The sequence below is a fragment of the Corythoichthys intestinalis genome, chromosome 9, assembly GCF_030265065.1.
Source record: "Corythoichthys intestinalis isolate RoL2023-P3 chromosome 9, ASM3026506v1, whole genome shotgun sequence".
Taxonomy (NCBI): domain Eukaryota; kingdom Metazoa; phylum Chordata; class Actinopteri; order Syngnathiformes; family Syngnathidae; genus Corythoichthys; species Corythoichthys intestinalis.
This window is the reverse complement of record NC_080403.1, coordinates 20299126-20317249: the sequence shown is the minus strand read 5'-3', so window position 1 is coordinate 20317249 and position 18124 is coordinate 20299126. Positions and strand designations below refer to the sequence as shown.

General features: G+C 38.5%; 2 protein-coding genes across 4 annotated transcripts in view; both read right to left on the bottom strand.

Annotated features, from left to right (window-relative positions):
- The window catches only part of cacna2d2a (calcium channel, voltage-dependent, alpha 2/delta subunit 2a), a 348071-nt gene that overhangs the window by 280519 nt on the left and 49428 nt on the right, over nucleotides 1-18124 (bottom strand). The gene's annotated exons all lie outside the window — the stretch shown is intronic.
- On the bottom strand, nucleotides 4445-5818 carry LOC130921633 (golgin subfamily A member 6-like protein 7). The gene is made up of 2 exons (XM_057845739.1): nucleotides 5719-5818; nucleotides 4445-5636 (listed from the first exon to the last, which is right to left on the bottom strand). The coding sequence occupies exon 2, from the start codon at nucleotides 5587-5589 to the stop codon at nucleotides 4813-4815; it is 777 nt and encodes a 258-aa protein (XP_057701722.1). The 5' UTR covers nucleotides 5590-5636; nucleotides 5719-5818; the 3' UTR covers nucleotides 4445-4812.

Here is an 18124-nt window from a genome sequence, read left to right as displayed (position 1 = left end):
GGTAACTTGTGAAACTCTTGAGGTTTCTCTCATTGGCCAGTGCCTTCAAATGTTCTGCCATGTCTCCAAGTTAAGTAATTCAAAGTTTGCAGCAGAACAACATATGGAGGAAGAATGCATTTACTCTGTACTGCTGTAAATGTTTCAGTGTTGGAATACTGTTATGGCCCCTGCCCACTTAGCCCAATTCCTTCTCCTTGTGTGTCTGTGTGTATTTGTGTCACTGCCTTGATTGCAGGATTGGACGGATAGGTGAACCTGGGACCAGGTGCCGGTGATCATCGTCAGCACCTTACTTAAACGGGTGCTAGGCCTCACATCATTCCAAGATCAACAAGTCAACTTCACAAGTTTGTGACTCCAGCTTTCTGCTAACAAAGACTTTTGTAATCTTTTTTCTGCCAACAAAGACTTTTGTAATCTTCGACACTGAGCTCATTTCTGTTTTTTCCCCTAGATCCTGTACTGCTTGCCTGCCTGAATGCCTGCGTGGCCGTTCACCTTGTCTGTCACCAAACTGCCCACGGGATTCTTCTGACACTATCTGTCACTACCTCGAACTGTCGATAAATTCTTGTTACCACTGCCAGTTTGCTTCCCGTCTCTGCGCTTTGGTCCCACGTTACCCTAGAACCTTAAAAACTGCAATATGTTGTTTACAGTCCAAAAATTGGTCATCTTTAATGTGGAATTGCTTGTTCGAAATAAATTCTTTTTATCCGGGCCATACTATGTGTTTTCTGCTACTTTGGACCAGTTCTGGCCCAAACTGTTCACTGATCGATTGAACCCTCTCAGAACTGTGAGGCGGACGTGCTAACCGCTCAGCCACCACTCAGCCACGGTGCCGCCAAGTCATATTATTAAAATAAAGTAAAAAAAAAAAGACACTACGAGGTACAATAAGGTACTGTTTACGCGACAAAAAAAAAAAAAAAAAAAACAACTGGGGACAAAACATCGTAAAGTCATGCAAGTCGGGTACGTCGTAACCCAGGGACTACCTGTATATCTTTTTTCTTCTTTTTAAATTCATTACAATTAATTATAATAATAACATCATAATTATATATATATTTTAATTGCTTTTATTGGATGTCAAATGGGGACCACAAAATATTGTCCCTTGGGCCAGAATTGGCTCCTGGGTTGCAAGTTTGAGACCCCTGTTCTTTATGAACATAATAAAACCATTTAAGGAAAAGGTAATAGATATACTGTAATTTCTACATGAACAAGTTAAAAAAAAAAAAAAAGATGTTTTCATGATATCGCAGCTTTACAATATGTGAAAATTCCGATTACTGCATACAGCTGTGGTTAATTCTGACTGTGGATTTTTAAAGGAATCCGCCTGGAGTTTATCCAACCTGCATGACTGTCGCTCTGGCAGCCATTTTGTCCATTTTGTTGGCCCTCTTATCTATAAGCTCACCGCCGGCAAAACAGAGGAAAGCAGGGAGGGATCCTGAGGCAATTTAACGGTGCTGTCTGTTACATTTCAAACCTCTGCCAACAGAATAGCGTTATGTTTCACAGGTGGACTTGAACTCATGACTCCTTAGGTTTTCGCGCATCTTTTTTCTCATGCCTGTTAAACCTGATAGAGAGCAGCTCTGTGTTTAGTCATTACATAAAGATTAGTCTAATTACACAGACAGCTACCCCAAAGACAAAAATATGTTATCCAGCAACATCACACCTCAATGGACTTCAACAACCGCGAGTATGCTATCTAATATGTTTGGCTTTTACTTTTAGTTAAAATGCATATGACACAAGAAAGCATGTTTATTTCATACTGAAATGGACGGCTTGAATGTGTGTGGAAGAGATTGATTTATTTATTCAACATTTTTAATCCTGCACCATGAAAACGAGTGACTTCCGGCCAGAGTCTAGGGTTGAGAAAGAAGGCGGATCTGACGTCAGAGAATGAGATCATCTTCACTATACAGCCATACTATCGTATGCAAAAGGACTGCGGATTCAGCTAATTTTGCGGATTAACTCGTGTATTTTTCGCGTCACGCCAGCCAAATGTGCTGTAGGCTTTTGTTGCTACATCACAGAGAGTAGTGTGAGCCTCTTTGGGTTTCCAAAAGATCCTGGTCACCGCGAAGAATGGGCAAAACAATCGACAATCGAGGGACCATTGGATGGTTTAGGAAGTGATTAAGCTAAGTGTTTTATATTATGTCAAATACTGTACTGGCATCATGGCACACGTTTTAATAAGGAGGTGGCTTGTATTTTGTGGGTGACATTGTTTGCCGTTGGCCAGTGAAACAGGGCGTGCTTGCATTCATAGGCTGGTGCCCCTGGCGTGTGACAAGCCGCCCGATGTCGGCCGGTTAGACTGCCGAGAATGAGCCATTTTTGGCGTTCATTCCCCTGCTGCGTCCTCGGCAACAAGCTCTCCCGCGGGTCCAATTGCCGGGGCCGCAGCAGCAGAATGACAAGTTGTAATAGCCCGCTGAAAGTTATTCGCCGCCGGAGGCTGGCCGATCGGTGAAGGCAATCAGTCCCACTGCATTGTGTGACATGAGTCGGGGTAGTTTTGTGTGTTTTGTTTTCGTGTTCGAAAGGCGAGGAAAAGACTTGGAAGAGAGAGCTCAGGTTAGCATGTAGCCTAGCTCTCACGCCTCCTGTTTTGTTTACGCTATTTACTATATCCTCTAGTCCCTGGCAGGGAAATGACAAGAGGCGGACTAACTCCAGTGGCATAAAAGACCGTTCGGGAGGTTTAAGAAGTCCGCAGTTTTGACCATTATGCGGTAATTTAGCGCTGTCGTACTGAATAAATTCATTTTTTAATATTTCATATTCCATTAAGTACAAGACTTTTATTTGTCATGTTACAATTTATATCGCAATCGGGGAAAAAAATACTTTACTAGACACAAAGAATATCCCGTTAAAATATTGGAATAGAGAGATAAATACAATGATGACATTTTGTGTTGCCCATGCAGTCTGCTATAGTCATTAGCCTTGTGTTTGTTGTCTCTGTCACCTTTTTCCCATTCTGAATCTTCCTCCTCCTCCAAACATGACTCAAACATATATGGCTGTATGTCACGTACTAACTCTGGATCAACTACTAGAATATCGTTCCAAAAATCCACACTTGAACCAGAATCGCTAAAAAATACTTCCTCCTCCATTGGGTTCAATGCTGTCCACTGAAATCGCTCATTCTCTGACGTCATCACTAAGATGGAGATGGAGATGGCAGATTTAAAGACGCATTTCTCGTCATATGCGCTTTGCCAAATCATTGTATATAGTTGAATCGTCTCAAAATATATTTGAATTCCAATACTAATGCTACTAAGTTTTTTTTATCATGTTATATGCACTTTAAGCAAGAGTGGGACAGACCTGTGGCAAACATTCTCCATCGCCAAACCGCCAATCTCGCGCAAAACAGTCTGTCTACATTGAACATGGCCAGAGCTGCTTTTATACAACATGACAAATTCTGCCAAAGTGGCAGTTTCCATGGAAACACTTAATGACCAATAACAGAGAACAACCTGGTGAAGAGTCAAGACAAGCAACGGGAAAGGGTGACAATGACAGAGAGGCATGCAAACGAAAAACATTGGAATCTTGCGGAACAAAAGAAGCAATTTCGTATCGGAGAACAGCGTGAAGTCTGATTATGTCGTCAGTTTAAATGATCATTAATTTCAGTGTGTCCAGCTGGGCCAGATTAATGCCTTCCCATTCTACACTATGGAAAGAGTTAGGGCTTCATCTCATTGGTGGTCCTCAATGCATCAGTCACGCAGTCTTTTTGAAATACTGAGCAGGGATCACACCAGCATTCATACTGAAACACTGAGCACAGGCCATTTTCGGCACCACTTATATACTACATGATCACGGCAGGGGTAAGACAGAGCCAAAAGGCAGATTGAATCTCAGTCAATCACAGGATGATTGGAAGAAGCACAAAAACATGGAATCGATCCCAACAGCAGCATAAAAGTCAACCACGTGAACCACAAAACTTGAAGAGTTTAAGAGAGAATACACTTGACCTGGCTTTAAATAAATTCAAAATGTAATTCATGCGAGATCTCAAAATGATAGAAGTTCTGATCTATCTAGGTCATCTGACTCCAATCGGAGCTAATTTGGATGAATTCCCTACAAGGACTTTGTTAAGTGCAACTCCCGGAATCAGATGGCTGCTTTGCCCCAAAATAGCCAACACAGTTTAATTTAGGCATACAGTATGTCCTCTTAGTTGCTGACCAGTTTTATATTAATAATTTGTGTGAAGGATAGAAAAAAAATCCATTCAACACAACTTAGTGAATTACAAAATTCAAGAATTTTCTCACTAGCAAATTCTGTTGAATTGGTCATAAAATGGTGGCTTCAAACCAGTATGTCAGACTGATGTGCTTTTTTTTGTTTGTTGTTGAACTATCCATGCTTCACGGGCTGGATTGGGTTTAAGTAACTACATTTTCAACAGAGTGAACAGAGCTGAAAAATGTGAGACCGACAAAAAAATCAGTTTCATTTGACCAAAGAACTACTGTATATAAGAAAACCAACAATATCGTTGTAATTGGGAGTGCTGGCAGTACGCTCAGGAGCAAACTCAGATTTATTGAATTACTTTGTATGAATTATCTTCAAAGAAGAGTTCCATTTACTTGTATTTATTTTGCATAACAACAATGAAATCCAACACAATGTGCCATCCTATGAATACAACCCACTCATAACATAGACAGCAGCCTAGAATACGCTTACATTAATTACAAACTCACTTGCAATTCAATTGCTGCCTCAACAGTTAAAGGAGACTCGGCGTACAGGTTTTACAGTTTCATTCTTTTTCCTGTCCAACGTTTCGTCTAGATTTATTTCAGCCTGGCTCTTGAGTATGGTATGGAATTCTCTCCTATCAGCCTTCTCATTTTCCTTCATTTTGTTTGGATCTTTGTCTTGATTTTCAGCCCTTACAAGACGTTTTCTTTCAGTCCAAAAGAAAGACCAGAAAGAGGTCTTCTTCTTCTTGTAAAGCTCCTCCATTGATCGCAACCTGGCGTGACACGCTTGGAGGTCCTCCATCATCTTCTCCTCTCTGATCTCAACGTTGGACTTGTCTAACTCCGCTAAATCGATGTAGTTCTGAAACTTCTCGTCCAACTCCTCCACCTTCTGCTCGCTCTGTTCGAGTTGGGACATCCGGTCCTGTAGGGTTTGTTGCAGTGCTATGATTTGAGCTTCCTGCCTCTGGAAGGTCTGATCATTGTATTTCAACTCCTCTTTCTTGTCATTGAGAGTTTGCTGAAGTGTACAAATTTGAGATATCTGCATTTGGACTTTCTTCCCGCTCTGCTGGAGCTCTTCTTGGTGCTCGTGAAGACTTTGTTCCAGCGTAGTAATTTGATCTTGCTGCCTCTTGGCTTTTGTTCTACTCTGCTCAAGTTCAGCTTGCTTGAGTTGAAGACTTTCCTTCAGGTAAGCGATTTCTTCCGCTTGCTCCGCGATGATCTCATTCTTCTTCTTAGATTCTGCTTTGGACGACACAATCTGGCTCTGCAGCTTAATATTCTTCATCGAGGCAATGTGAAACTCATTGTAGTAATGAGCCTTCTCGGCAATGGCTGAATAGTGAAAGTTCATCAGCTTCATGTGCATTGATTTCAATGGTGAAAAGTTGCTAAGTGAGTCATTATTAAACTTTACCATATTTGTGGCGGTGTTCATACTTGAAATACAAACAAAACTTCAAATGAGGAGTTTGACCAAGTTATATGTACCAGCATAAAGTATAAGATGTTCTCCCAATACTAGACATAAAAGTTGTGGCTAGTCCTTTGTCACTTCACTTTATGACACCGCATAGCAACTAAATGATTACACATATTCCAGACTTCATAGTTAAACTTTGAAGTCTGTACAAGGGAGAAAATAGTAATCAACCCACACGCCGTATAACAGAGCTGCCAACTCTCACGCTTTGAGCGTGAGACACACGCAATTGTCTGTTTTTCTCACGTACACACGCCACACATCCAATATCTCACGCAAAAAAAAAACAATCTGATTTTGGGCTGAGACTCGTTCATTTCTATTTCAAACTCTCCAACAGTAGATGGCGCTACTCGCCACTGTAACCCTATTCGCTGCATAAACATCCTAGTTGCGACAGAAGAAGACCTTCAAGAAGACAATCGCGGGAAAAACTCGAATGGAGAAAGAATCTCTGAAGAAAGGTATATCCAATCTGAAGATTACGGAGATTAGGTATGTTATAATTCATTCATTCATTCATTTTCCATGCCGCTTTTTTTTCTTTTCTTTTTTTGAAATGTATTTTCCCTTCAGGCAACAACCATACAGCATTTATATGTGTTTACAATTAATTCAACCCGAAAGGAAAAGGGCAAACGGGAGAAACCGAAGCTTATTGAATCCCGCCCCCAGTATACCATAAAGGACGCAATTCTAGTCGGCTGTGTTATCAATGATTTTTAAAAAAAAATTTAATTAGTGACATATATCGTCAATGGCTTACCGCACGCATGTTATTTTTAGACCGTGACGTCGCATCGTAAAGCGGAAGTAAAGTAGAAGTGGGACATTATAGACCCGCCCTCGCATAGAAGCAACATAAATTCTGCTACTTTTCTCCGGTAATTTTTCAAAAACGGACATGCTGATCACACATTGCTTTTTTGGAACTTGTAGAAACGACTCTAGACATTACAACATATGAAGGATGTTATCTTCATACGTTTCCCGAAACTAAAAACTCGGAGAAGAAAACTTGAAGACTGAATCAACTTGTGTGGACTTTTAACGCTAGCTCTGCAGTAAACATTTTGTTGGGTTTGCATTGTCTTTCAGAGGACAAAGAGGTAAGCCATTTTGATATTTTTAACTTATTTTTTTGGCGTGACGTGCCATGCTGCTTCTGTCTGACAATGAATGACCTAAAAAGAATTAAAATGATATCTTACTGCCACTGTTACATTTTCTGTTGTAAAAAAAAAACCAACTTTAGTAAGGGGGAAGTGTAAACAAGTTATAGAATTAAGATTTGTTAACAATGAAAAAATTAAAAGTGTTAGTTGGCTGACACTGAGTAGCATTTGCGATCGCTACACAAAACTAACTAAATTACCTCCAAGAACAGTCAGAGACGTAGGACAACCAGATTAAATAATATATAAGAAAGACGGCTGGTGGTAAAGGATAGCTTGTTGAAACAGGAGAATGTCATTGTCAGTTGCGCCGATAAAAAAGCTAAGGCTATGCTTAGGTCGGCTCGTTTTTTTCATCTTTTTCAGCATTCGACACTCAAGCCATCTCTTTAACTGAACATTTTTATGTTCTTCCACATCTTTGCCAGTGAATTTGGCACCAGGGACATCATTTTCGGAGAGAATTGGTAGGATTAGCTCTGTAAACATCTCTTTCGTACACGATTTCCATTTCCTATTAGGGACAAACGGTGGTTAGTCCCCACTTAGCAACAGTAGCTAATGTCATGAATATTAATGAGCGGAAGTGACGTGTTGCTTGCGGTACGTACCCATGCTTTTAAACTTTAAATCTTGAAAGAAATTTGTTTGTGTTTGCGCGTGTGAACTTGATTTTGTGTTGTAAATTTAAACTCAGTTCCCATAACAAGCAGCAGGAGATCACCTTGTTAGCCTCGTAGTATTGCCTATTGCAAGCATGCTCAAAACATCAGCTCATATAGCATTGTTTATTTAGTATTAGGCCGTGTTCACACTTGGCACTGCCTCCTGCGCCTACTGAGCGCTTTCTGAGCGCCTTTTGAGCGAGTATTCTAAACTGGATTCTATCTTAAACGTCACCATACATAACGGTTAGTAATGTTGGTCAACCAAATAGGCTAACGTAGTCCATCGTTAGCATTTTAACTTATTAAATTAAAAATTATTAAAACTCTTACGCTTTGAGCGTGAGACACACGCAATAGTCTGTTTTCTCACGCACAAACGCCACACATCCAATTTCTCACACAAAATTTTGGTCACCCCCAACAAAATCTCACTCCAAGGTTTTTCTAAAAATTGGCAGCTCTGCATGTAATAATCTATTGGATTACTGGCATTTCACAAAAGTAGTCACCAGTTGAAGACTTCACCACAGTTTGAGATTTAAGACTGTTATTTACTGCGAAGATCAAAGGCAGTGCCTTTTCTTAAAGAAGTAGTGACATGTGACAACTACACAAAAGTGAAAAACTGGACAAGGAAGGGCATGATAGTCTGCTGTTAAAACTAGGAAGAAAAAGAAACGCAATCGAAGAATAGTTGACTATTCTGGGAAGGCAGGACAAACAGTTTTAAAATGTTCTTGTTCAGATAACAGGCATGAGAAGGAGAATCTCAAGCACTTTTGCTTTTCTTTTGTTAGCCTGACAGCTCTGACATTACATCAAAACCCTTTCATTATGTGAGCCCACATTGCTCACCATCATGCTTTCAAAAGAAACTTGGCTTTTATCAGACGGTTCAGAACAAGGAAAACAATTGACAGAGACACAGAGGCGGCTTCAATCTCCCCAAATTGTGTGGCATAAACCAAAGGCGACTTTCAAGAGAGCTGTCAATCAGCATTTTGCAGAAAGTGCAAGTGTGTGACAATCAGTGTCACCGACATGCTCTAGGAAATGCTCTAAAAACCAACTGAGCGAGTAAAACTTGATCATTTTCTGCTTCTTTCAAAGGATGTGTTTTCCAAACATCTGTAATTCAAACGCTAAACTGGGATGAACAATTGTTATTACTAGGGAGTCCTTCATTTCACGTTCCTCTTTTCACAAATATTCCCAACTCCATGAAACAAATTCACCAAACCAAATCCAGTTGGGATTAAAGCTACTTTAAGATTGTTATACCATCTAAAACTTTTGTGATTATTTCAGTGATCATCTGTGTCTTATTTAATCAACCATATGCATACACAAATAAAAATGTACTAGTTCCTAAAAAAAAGTCCAATGTTGAGGTTTTTCAAGCAATTAAGCTAACCACAAAAAAAAAATTTGGGCTGTCAAACGATTTAAATTTATAATCAAGTTAATCACAGCTTAGAAATTAATGAATCGTAATTAATCGCAATTCAAACCATCTCTAAAATATGCCATATTTTTCTGTAAATTATTGTTGGAATGGAAAGATAAGACACAAGACGGACATAAACATTCAACATACTATACATAAGTACTGTATTTGTTTTATTATAACAATAAATCCACAAGATGGCATTAACATTATTTACATTCTTTCTGTTAAAGGGATCCACGGATAGAAAGCCTTGTAGTTCTTAAAAGATAAATTTGAGTACAAGTTATAGTAATTTTATATTAAAACCCCTCTTAATTTTTTCATTTTAATAAAATTGGTAAAATTTTCAATCAAAAAATAAACTTATAGCTCGTCATTGTTAACGTTGCCGAGCGGGACGTCACATGGGCTCCCTGCCGTTCTTCCACAGTGTCTTTAACTACGTAAGGTAGTGATTGAAATACACCACAAGGTGTCAATGGCGAATTTTAAATTAATTTGAGATCTAGCCAAAGCAAAGTCTGAGTAAGTTTTATGTGTATTTTGCATAGCTATTTTGATTGGGAATGCCAGTTATCTTTGCATGGAGCGCTTTTCTTTTTGTGAACATTATTTCTTTGAGAGATAGGAATATTATTTTTGTTGTGCTCTCACTAAATGATACTGTAGTGACTTAACTGTTCTGCCCAAATGCATGATGGGAAGTTGGGCAACCATGACTGTCAGTGGTGGCTGCAAATGGTATATTTCTGCATTATGTTCAATAAAGGGTGTTAAGAAAAAGATTGCCTCCTGTCATTCTTCCCCGTGTTGCTTGCGACAGTAGTTATGTTTGTTGTGAAAGAGTTGCCAAAGCTTAAGCCAATTAAAGGCACGGTCCAATGAACGCCTATGTCCACTCGCCTTTCTCTGCATTTTTGCTCTAAATGTGCTAAAACGGCATCATTGTAAACTGTTTGAGGCAATGCATGAGTGGGTCATTCTGTGCATGTGTCAATTGCATCAAATATTTTAACGTGATTAATTAAAACAAATAATTACCGCCCGTTAACACGATAAATTTGTCAGCACTAAAAAAATGATACATATTTTGCACTAAAAACAAAGATATTTCAAAAACTTTCTTGATTTGTTTTCCAGTCTTGTTGTCGTCCCCCAAAATCATGAAGGTATTAATCTTTAATATCTGTGTTCAAAAACTGAGAGGTACTCCATGTCATACAAGTTTCCTTTCTATCTGGACATTGCAAAGTAAACATGCGTAATGGCTGTTGTTAGGCAATTTAATGTAATTTTTTTTAACACTTAAAAAAATGTCCCCAAGAAACATTTGTTCTAATAACGCATTCAGATGAATGTTTAGATTGTTCTGACGCAAATGTACATACAGTATTGTAGTAAAGCTCTGTGAGATATATACATGCACGACATAATCTTCAGTACAATGTGTTGCCTCCTGCGGCGCCATTTTTGTGTTCACGTGTGAAATACTGTACGTGAAGGTAAGAGGGACTTTAGACCAGACTGACTTGAAGGCAAAGAATGATCCTCTTAAGAGCCCCCAATCACCGCTGAGCATACATTTGCAAAGCTGCAGCACAAATCAAAAAAATGTTTCATCAAACGCTCATTCCTACAGCTAACTTTTCCGCTTTAGCGAGTCCTGTCGCTGCGGACGCTTTTGTGTTTCTGAGTGAGTTAAAGCCCGGTTCTAATACCTGCGTTGCTTATTTCCCCTCTAATAAATGAGATAATTTTTCCTGTACAGACATGTAATGGGAAGCGGTGAGAGCTCATTCAAACACAATGAGTTCGAAGATAGTGTGAACCAGTTAGACGTCTATGCACTCATGCTCAAAAAATATCATCTTCTGTCATTAGCGGAGTTGAAATGATCAAGAATAAATAGCCGAGAATCTCCATTGTGGAGAGTTGGGAGTCAAAAGCACGAGGAGCGTTCTTTTCTCAAATGAACTCAATTAAAAACGTGGCAGATTTTTTTGCCGGATGAATAAGATTTGATTATTTCTTCACTTGGATAACGAACATTTAATGGTGGGCTACTAGGAGACATGCTGCATTTCTCCCTCCCATTTTGCAGTTGAAACATTGAAATGATTAAAAACAAAATTAAAAGGTTTGAAGGCTCAGCCATGTTTGATATTAAGCAATGAATATTAAAGATTTACCAATGCTGAACATTGCAAATGTTGTCAAATTTGGAGTTGTTCTCAAATGTTCTGACCATGCAGGCGGGCTAATACAGCACTCATTTCAGCCAGTAGTTATTAGTAGGGCTGTCAAAAGATTAAAAATTTTAATCGAGTTAATTACAGCTTAAAAATTAATTAATCGTAATTAATCGCAATTCAAACCATCTATAAAATATGCCATATTTTTCTGTAAATTATTGTTGGAATGGAAAGATAAGACACAAGACGGATATATACATTCAACATACTGTACATAAGTACTGTATTTGTTTATTATGACAATAAATTGACAAGATGGCATTAACATTATTAACATTCTCTTAAAGCGATCCATGGATAGAAAGACTTAGTTAGCTAGTTAGCTTAGCTAGAAAGACTGTAGTTCTTCAAAGGTTAATGTTAGTACAAGTTATAGAAATTTTATATTAAAACCCCTCCTAATGTTTTCGTTTTATTAAAATTTGTAAAATTTTCAATCAAAAAAATAAACTAGTAGCTCGCCATTGTTGATGTCAATAATTACACCATGCTCACTCATTGTGCTTAAACCCATAAATTCATTTGGACCCAAGTGCCAGCAGAGTGCGCCAAACACCAAAAAACAAGTAACAAGCGGACATTACACTGCTGTCATTTTAATCTGTTTGAGCGGGGCATGTGCGTTAATTGCGTCAAATATTTTAACGTGATTAATTTAAAAAATAATTAACGCTCGTTAACGCGATAATTTTGACAGCCCTAGTTATTAGTATCAAAATTTTAAGAAATTATACAAAAGTCAAACAAATTGAAACACACAAGCACCTCTTAATCACATTCACTACCAGTATAAATCCATGATGTGGCTGCATTGTCTTCTAATGGGAACACTAGTGCACATGCACACATATATTCTCCCCTCAACACACTCATCGTCCTACTCATTGTTGGGTCTGCATTACATTAAAGAGACTTCAATCATGTCCTGGAAGGAGCATCTGTCAAATCCAATCCAGCACAAACCACTTTTTTCCCCACTCAGCAGACCAGGAATTACAAGCACACAAACACAATACAACACAATACAATCCCACCTTGATCAGTTCAGCTGAGTGCATTTGAATTATTCATAGCTTGAACGTTTACAAGCGGGCCTCGCTGTGATGGCAAAAAGTGTTTGTTTCAGCATGTTGCGGGCTCGCAAGAATGGGCCACAAACTGTCAAATGTGATTAGCAAGTACAGATTAGCAAGTACAGTTATGATGACAGTAGTAGCGCTGTGTCATTTACTTTAGATGATGAACACAGTGGGTAAGCTACTGTGCCGGGTTGAAAGGTTAAAGGCAGACATGTTGTTTGTATAGCAAGAAGAAGCAATGGATGCTGCGGTCCAACCAACACGGGAATGAACCCTACATTCACACGACAAGCACCCAATTAGAATTTTTTGCTAATTCCCAATTTTTTGTGTAAATGTTCACAATGCAAAATCAGAAATGTTACTTCTACTTGAACTGAATGTATCCGTGTCATGTGTGCACACGAAACACATTACGTGTCGCAGTTTGTAAATACAGTCTCTTCGGCAGGTTCGCTTTGTGGAATATTTAAAAATTTTCATGCACTGGAGCCAACATTTTCCTGATAAATTCCCATGTGGCATCAAGAAGGAAATGTTTTTTTTCCCGTGACTTTGTACACCATTAATCGTTCCTGCCTGTCTTTTGTTTGTCAAACACTGGTACAGTGATCACTCTCTTTTCACAGTTAATGGGGACCCCCCCACCCCCGCAAAAATCGAAACTCTTCAAAGTAGACGTGGAGCCTATTTACGTTTAAAAAATATATATCTTAATATCATATATATATATATATATATGTATATATATTTACAGTAATTGTCAACATGGGTAAACCTCAACCACGAGAGACAGAATGTGGGGGGGGCGGGGGCGGGGGGGGGAACAGAAAATCACATTGTTTAATTTTTAAAGAGGTGAAAAATACGTATTTGGTCAATATCAAAAGTTCATCTCAATACTTTGTTATGTACTCTTTGTTGGCAATAACGGAGGCCAAACGTTTTCTGTAACTCCTCTCAAGCTTTTCACACACTGTTGCTGGTATTTTGGCCCATTCGTCCATGCAGATCTCTTCTAGAGCAGTGATGTTTTGGGGCTGTCATTGGGGCAACACGGACTTTCAACTCCCTCCACAGATTTTCTATAGGGTTGAGATCTGGTGACTGGCTAGGCCACTCCAGGACCTTGAAATGCTTCTCACGAAGCCACACCTTTGCTGCCTTGGCTGTGTGTTTGGGATCATTGTCATGCTGAAAGATCCAGCCACGTCTCATCTTAAATGGCCTTGCTGATGGAAGGAGATTTTCACTCAAAATCTCTCGATACATGGCCCCATTTATATTTCCTTTACACAGATCAGTCGTCCTGGTCCCTTTGCAGAAAAACAGCCCCAAAGTATGATGTTTCCACCCCCATGCTTCATAGTGGGTATGGTGTTCTTCGGATGCAATTCAGTATTCTTTCTCCTCCAAACACAAGAACCTGTGTTTCTACCAAAAAGTTCTATTTTGGTTTCATCTGACCATAACACATTCTCCCAGTCCTCTTCTGGATCATCCAAATGCTCTCTAGCGAACAACTGACGGGCCTGGACGTGTACTTTCTTCAGCAGGGGGACACGTCTGGCAGTGCAGGATTTGAGTCCCTGGCGGCGCATTTTGTTACTGATAGTAGCCTTTGTTACTTTGGTCCCAGCTGGTCTGTAGGTCATTCACTAGGTCCCCCATGTTGACAATTACAGGCCTCTCTGATCTTTTCAAGTAGTTCTACCTCATTGGTAGAGCCGGCCAGCCTGATAAGCATCACCCTTTAAATGTTTCTTGGTATGTGAAAAATGATTTTTTTTTTTTAATTTTAACTATCATTGTATTTAATTATATCTCTAATATTATGTCAGATTTTTGTCAGTTAATTGAGTTTTGCAATATTCGGTTAAAAATTTCACAGATAGTTTTATTGTCTTTCATGAAGTGCTCTTTACATTGAATTTCAATAGGTTGCCCACCATACTTAATGTCAGCAATTGTTGCTTCACATTTAGTTCTTCACTCATGACAAATACAATATTATCCATTCTGTTTGAATCAAAAATAGCATCATTTCAAATTGGTGCTTGGCAGAGATGTCAGATGCTGCAATGAAATTAGCACTTGATTAGTGGTTAAGATGTTAAAAAACATAAAAACCTCACAAATTTAACCTACTCCAGTTGCGCCGCCTCCAGGCCGAAGAGTTACATAAGGCATTTTCCCATTGTGTTGCTGTTGCGTGGGTCTGTATTAAAAAGGCAACAGAGAAAACAATAGGAGGACAAACATGCGATAAAACAAAAACCCTCCCACGCACATAAATGCCGTACATCACTGAACACTGACAGTTATTACGAGTGATGAAATGCTGTAATATTGTGTCTCTGGTATTATTTTCCCTTCAACTGTCCTCTCAGTCGTAGAGTTGTGATTTAATCTACAAGCAATTTGCATGTCAGTATGCGCGTCTATGCTATGCATTATTCTGCACACAAGGAGGAATCATAATGTGGCTGTATGAGAATCGCAAGTGGTCTTAGATGTCTGTAAATTTAAACCAATAACCTAAGAAAGCGTATGCTAAATTACAACATGAAAAGACTATTTATTTATTGCAAAGCACCCAGGCGTGTGTTTGCAGGTAATACAGTAAGATGAGGAGGGGTAAGTGGATGGTTGTGCAACCTCTAGAGGAGACAATAAAAGGCCATCAGGGAAAAGCAGAAGAAGGCATATTAATGAAATATGAATGTGTCTGCTGGATAGCGTCACCTCCCGACGGCGGAGGGATATTAAAAATATACAGCGTTTCCCCACACACAGCCTGCAATCAGCGCAAAGATCATCACAGCACTCTTCTTCACCATTTCCCAAGCACACCACCTGTTTCACCCGCATGATGGCTTCCACAGTTTCCCATCTATATATCGGAAATTGAAGTTGTCTACGTGAAGGAAGAAGATAACAAAGGATTAAATTATTTGCCAGCGTGAGGAGGAATTGTGAACGTTTAGGTTTGAAGACAACGCAGCGAGGTGCTTCAAGATAGAAATTAACTGGCCGTTATTTTGACTAAATTCTTGTGATCTTGTCCAAAGTATTGCTTTTCCTTTGAAGTGTGATAACTAAGTCATTTATGAATATTTTTTCACTTTCAACCACTCAAAAATATTCATTGGCATCAGACCCATCTACACAAATAGAGCTTTTATTTATTTATTTTAATGCCTTCTATGGACATTAATAGCAGTATTATTCTAATAGCAAAACTTAACTATGCTGTATATATATATATATATATATATATATATATATATATATATATATATATATATATATATATATATATATAAAATAAAAGTCTAATTTGAATATTTCATTTGACAGTTAGAGACCCAAATAAGTTCAAAGGTCATAACAACAAGCTTTCTTTGCAAGCAAATTCATGTATTGGCCTTTGGTGCCCCCTAGTGACTTTTGGGTGTTAAGCCTCCCAATACACAAATTCCTCTATTTCCTCTATATTGTTTTTGACTAGCCAATGAAGCGATTGCATGACTAATCACGGAAAATGCATTATAACACATCAGGTTTACAGCATATCAAAAATTATGATTTATAATGGGAGTCAATGAGCCAAAACATGGCATTATTGCAAGAATTTAGTGGGAATCTCCCCAACCTGTTTGCAATAAGTTAGATATGGCCTGGAAGTAAAATCCCATATTTTTATGTAATTCAAAACTAGTTCTCGTTTAATTATATATACACTTAACAAATAAATAAAATGAAAATGACACATTAAAAAAAAAAAAAAAAAAAGTAAATAAATAAATTAATTGCAGAAATGTTTTAGATCATGTGAAGAAAATGCTTTCTTGAGAAAATGGCCCTATTGTGTGCAAACAATATCCTAATGTGAAATGTTAAACAATTCAACCTGAAAAAATAAAGTGTCAAACTACATGGCTATGCTAGTCTTGGTTGTCAAAAACAGCTTACCTTCAACCACCCCGTCTGTCCAATTATAATGTATAAGGTCACCTTGGCAACATAAAATGCAGCTTGTAAACACATATCTCATTTCAACGAATTTCCAACTTAATGCTTTTTCACTGTATGATTGGCCACTATGTCAATAAAAATGTTCAACATGATTGATCGAGATTGCCTTCCGTGGGCTTCTTGTCAAACCGAAAATAATTGTTTTAGAGCAGAAATGTAAATACTCTTATATATAAATGTTTTAACTATTCAATGAAATTACAGTAAAATGCCCTAGAATGATTGCATCTCAGCTGCATCAATGTAAAAGCACTTGACCCGCTGTAATCACCAAAAACATGATACCTGCACACATAAACACCTCTGCATCACTCATGAGATGACACTCAACCTCAACACCTGCAAACACGTTCCTATTTTTTTCTACAGTGTTATTCCCACTCGTTTGAAGTTTGATCTTCCCGCAGCGACGGAACGGGCACCACAGTGGAGGGCAAAACTCCATCTGTTTCATTTCAATATGAATGTCAGCTTGGTGGAGCAGCGGGGAAATGCGAAATTGCGTCTGGAATACAGAGTGGACACGCGAGGTTAATTCGAACCCTCTTTGATGTCTGTCGGTGTGTGAAATGAGCTAGTGGTCCAGAGTTCACGCAAACACACAGGCACACACGCATGGGCATACACACACTTGTTGCAACAAGTATGAACCGGTATCTTAAAATCCCCACTCAACAGAGGGGTCATTCCAGAAATGGGGCATATTTAGTGTCCTCTCTGTGAAATTCCAATTAATTCATGCACAAAAAAAAGTAGAGGCATCTTGTATAAATCATGGTTCGCTCGTGATTACATGTAACTAGCTAGACTAAAAGACTTTCCTAAATACAGTGCAGATTAGTTTTGTGATAAATATTTTGTTGTAAATGTGTAATGTATTTCTTGTGTATGTCAAAAGGTTTCATTAAATACAATTTAATAACAGTATTTACGATGTCTAAAGTTGAAGCTGTTATTAATATATGTACATTTAGCCATCTACTTGAAAAGAACAAAAAACTTAGCTACATGACTCAGTAAAATGTCAAGCTAACTGCACTGACCATGGAAAAGTCATTTCTTTCAGTTTTCATATGTTTGTGGTGTCTTGTCTTTACTGAGTGTCAGAAAAAGCTATCAAAATCAAATTTGACACGCAGAAGAGCAGTTAAAAAAGTAGGGATGGGAATCGAGAACTGGTTCTTAAAGAGAATCGGTTCTGAGTACGGTAGTCTGATTCCACGGAATCATTTGGCAATTTATCTAACGATTCTCTTATTGGTTCCAACCAGCACGATTTACATTTTAAAATTTACACATTTTACACACTTTCGAATCGGCAAGCACGGCAACATAATTATCATTGGTAAGACTTCTCATCAAGTGTAACCTGGAGAGAGTCATTGCCAAGTGAGTTTGCATTGACTTTTACAGGGCATGTCATTATTCATGAGACTACTTTAAAATGGTGATTTTTCCAAAAACGTCTATTAATGGGTCCATCGTATTCTTCGTGGAATACTCTATAAGAAAAATATAACATATATGCATCTAAAAAATCCTAAACGATTTTATTAGCAATTTTAATACTCCTGTTAGAAAGATTCCATGGGTATGCGTTCGTTCCCATAGCAACCAGTCAGTTAGTTCCAGTTATTGTCCTACGTCATGCGCGCTGCCTATTCTGGGACCAAGAATA

What these genes read in the sequence shown, in the direction of transcription:
- LOC130921633 (XM_057845739.1), bottom strand. Translation starts at nt 5,589, where the DNA reads ATGAAGAATATTAAGCTGCAGAGCCAGATTGTGTCGTCCAAAGCAGAA.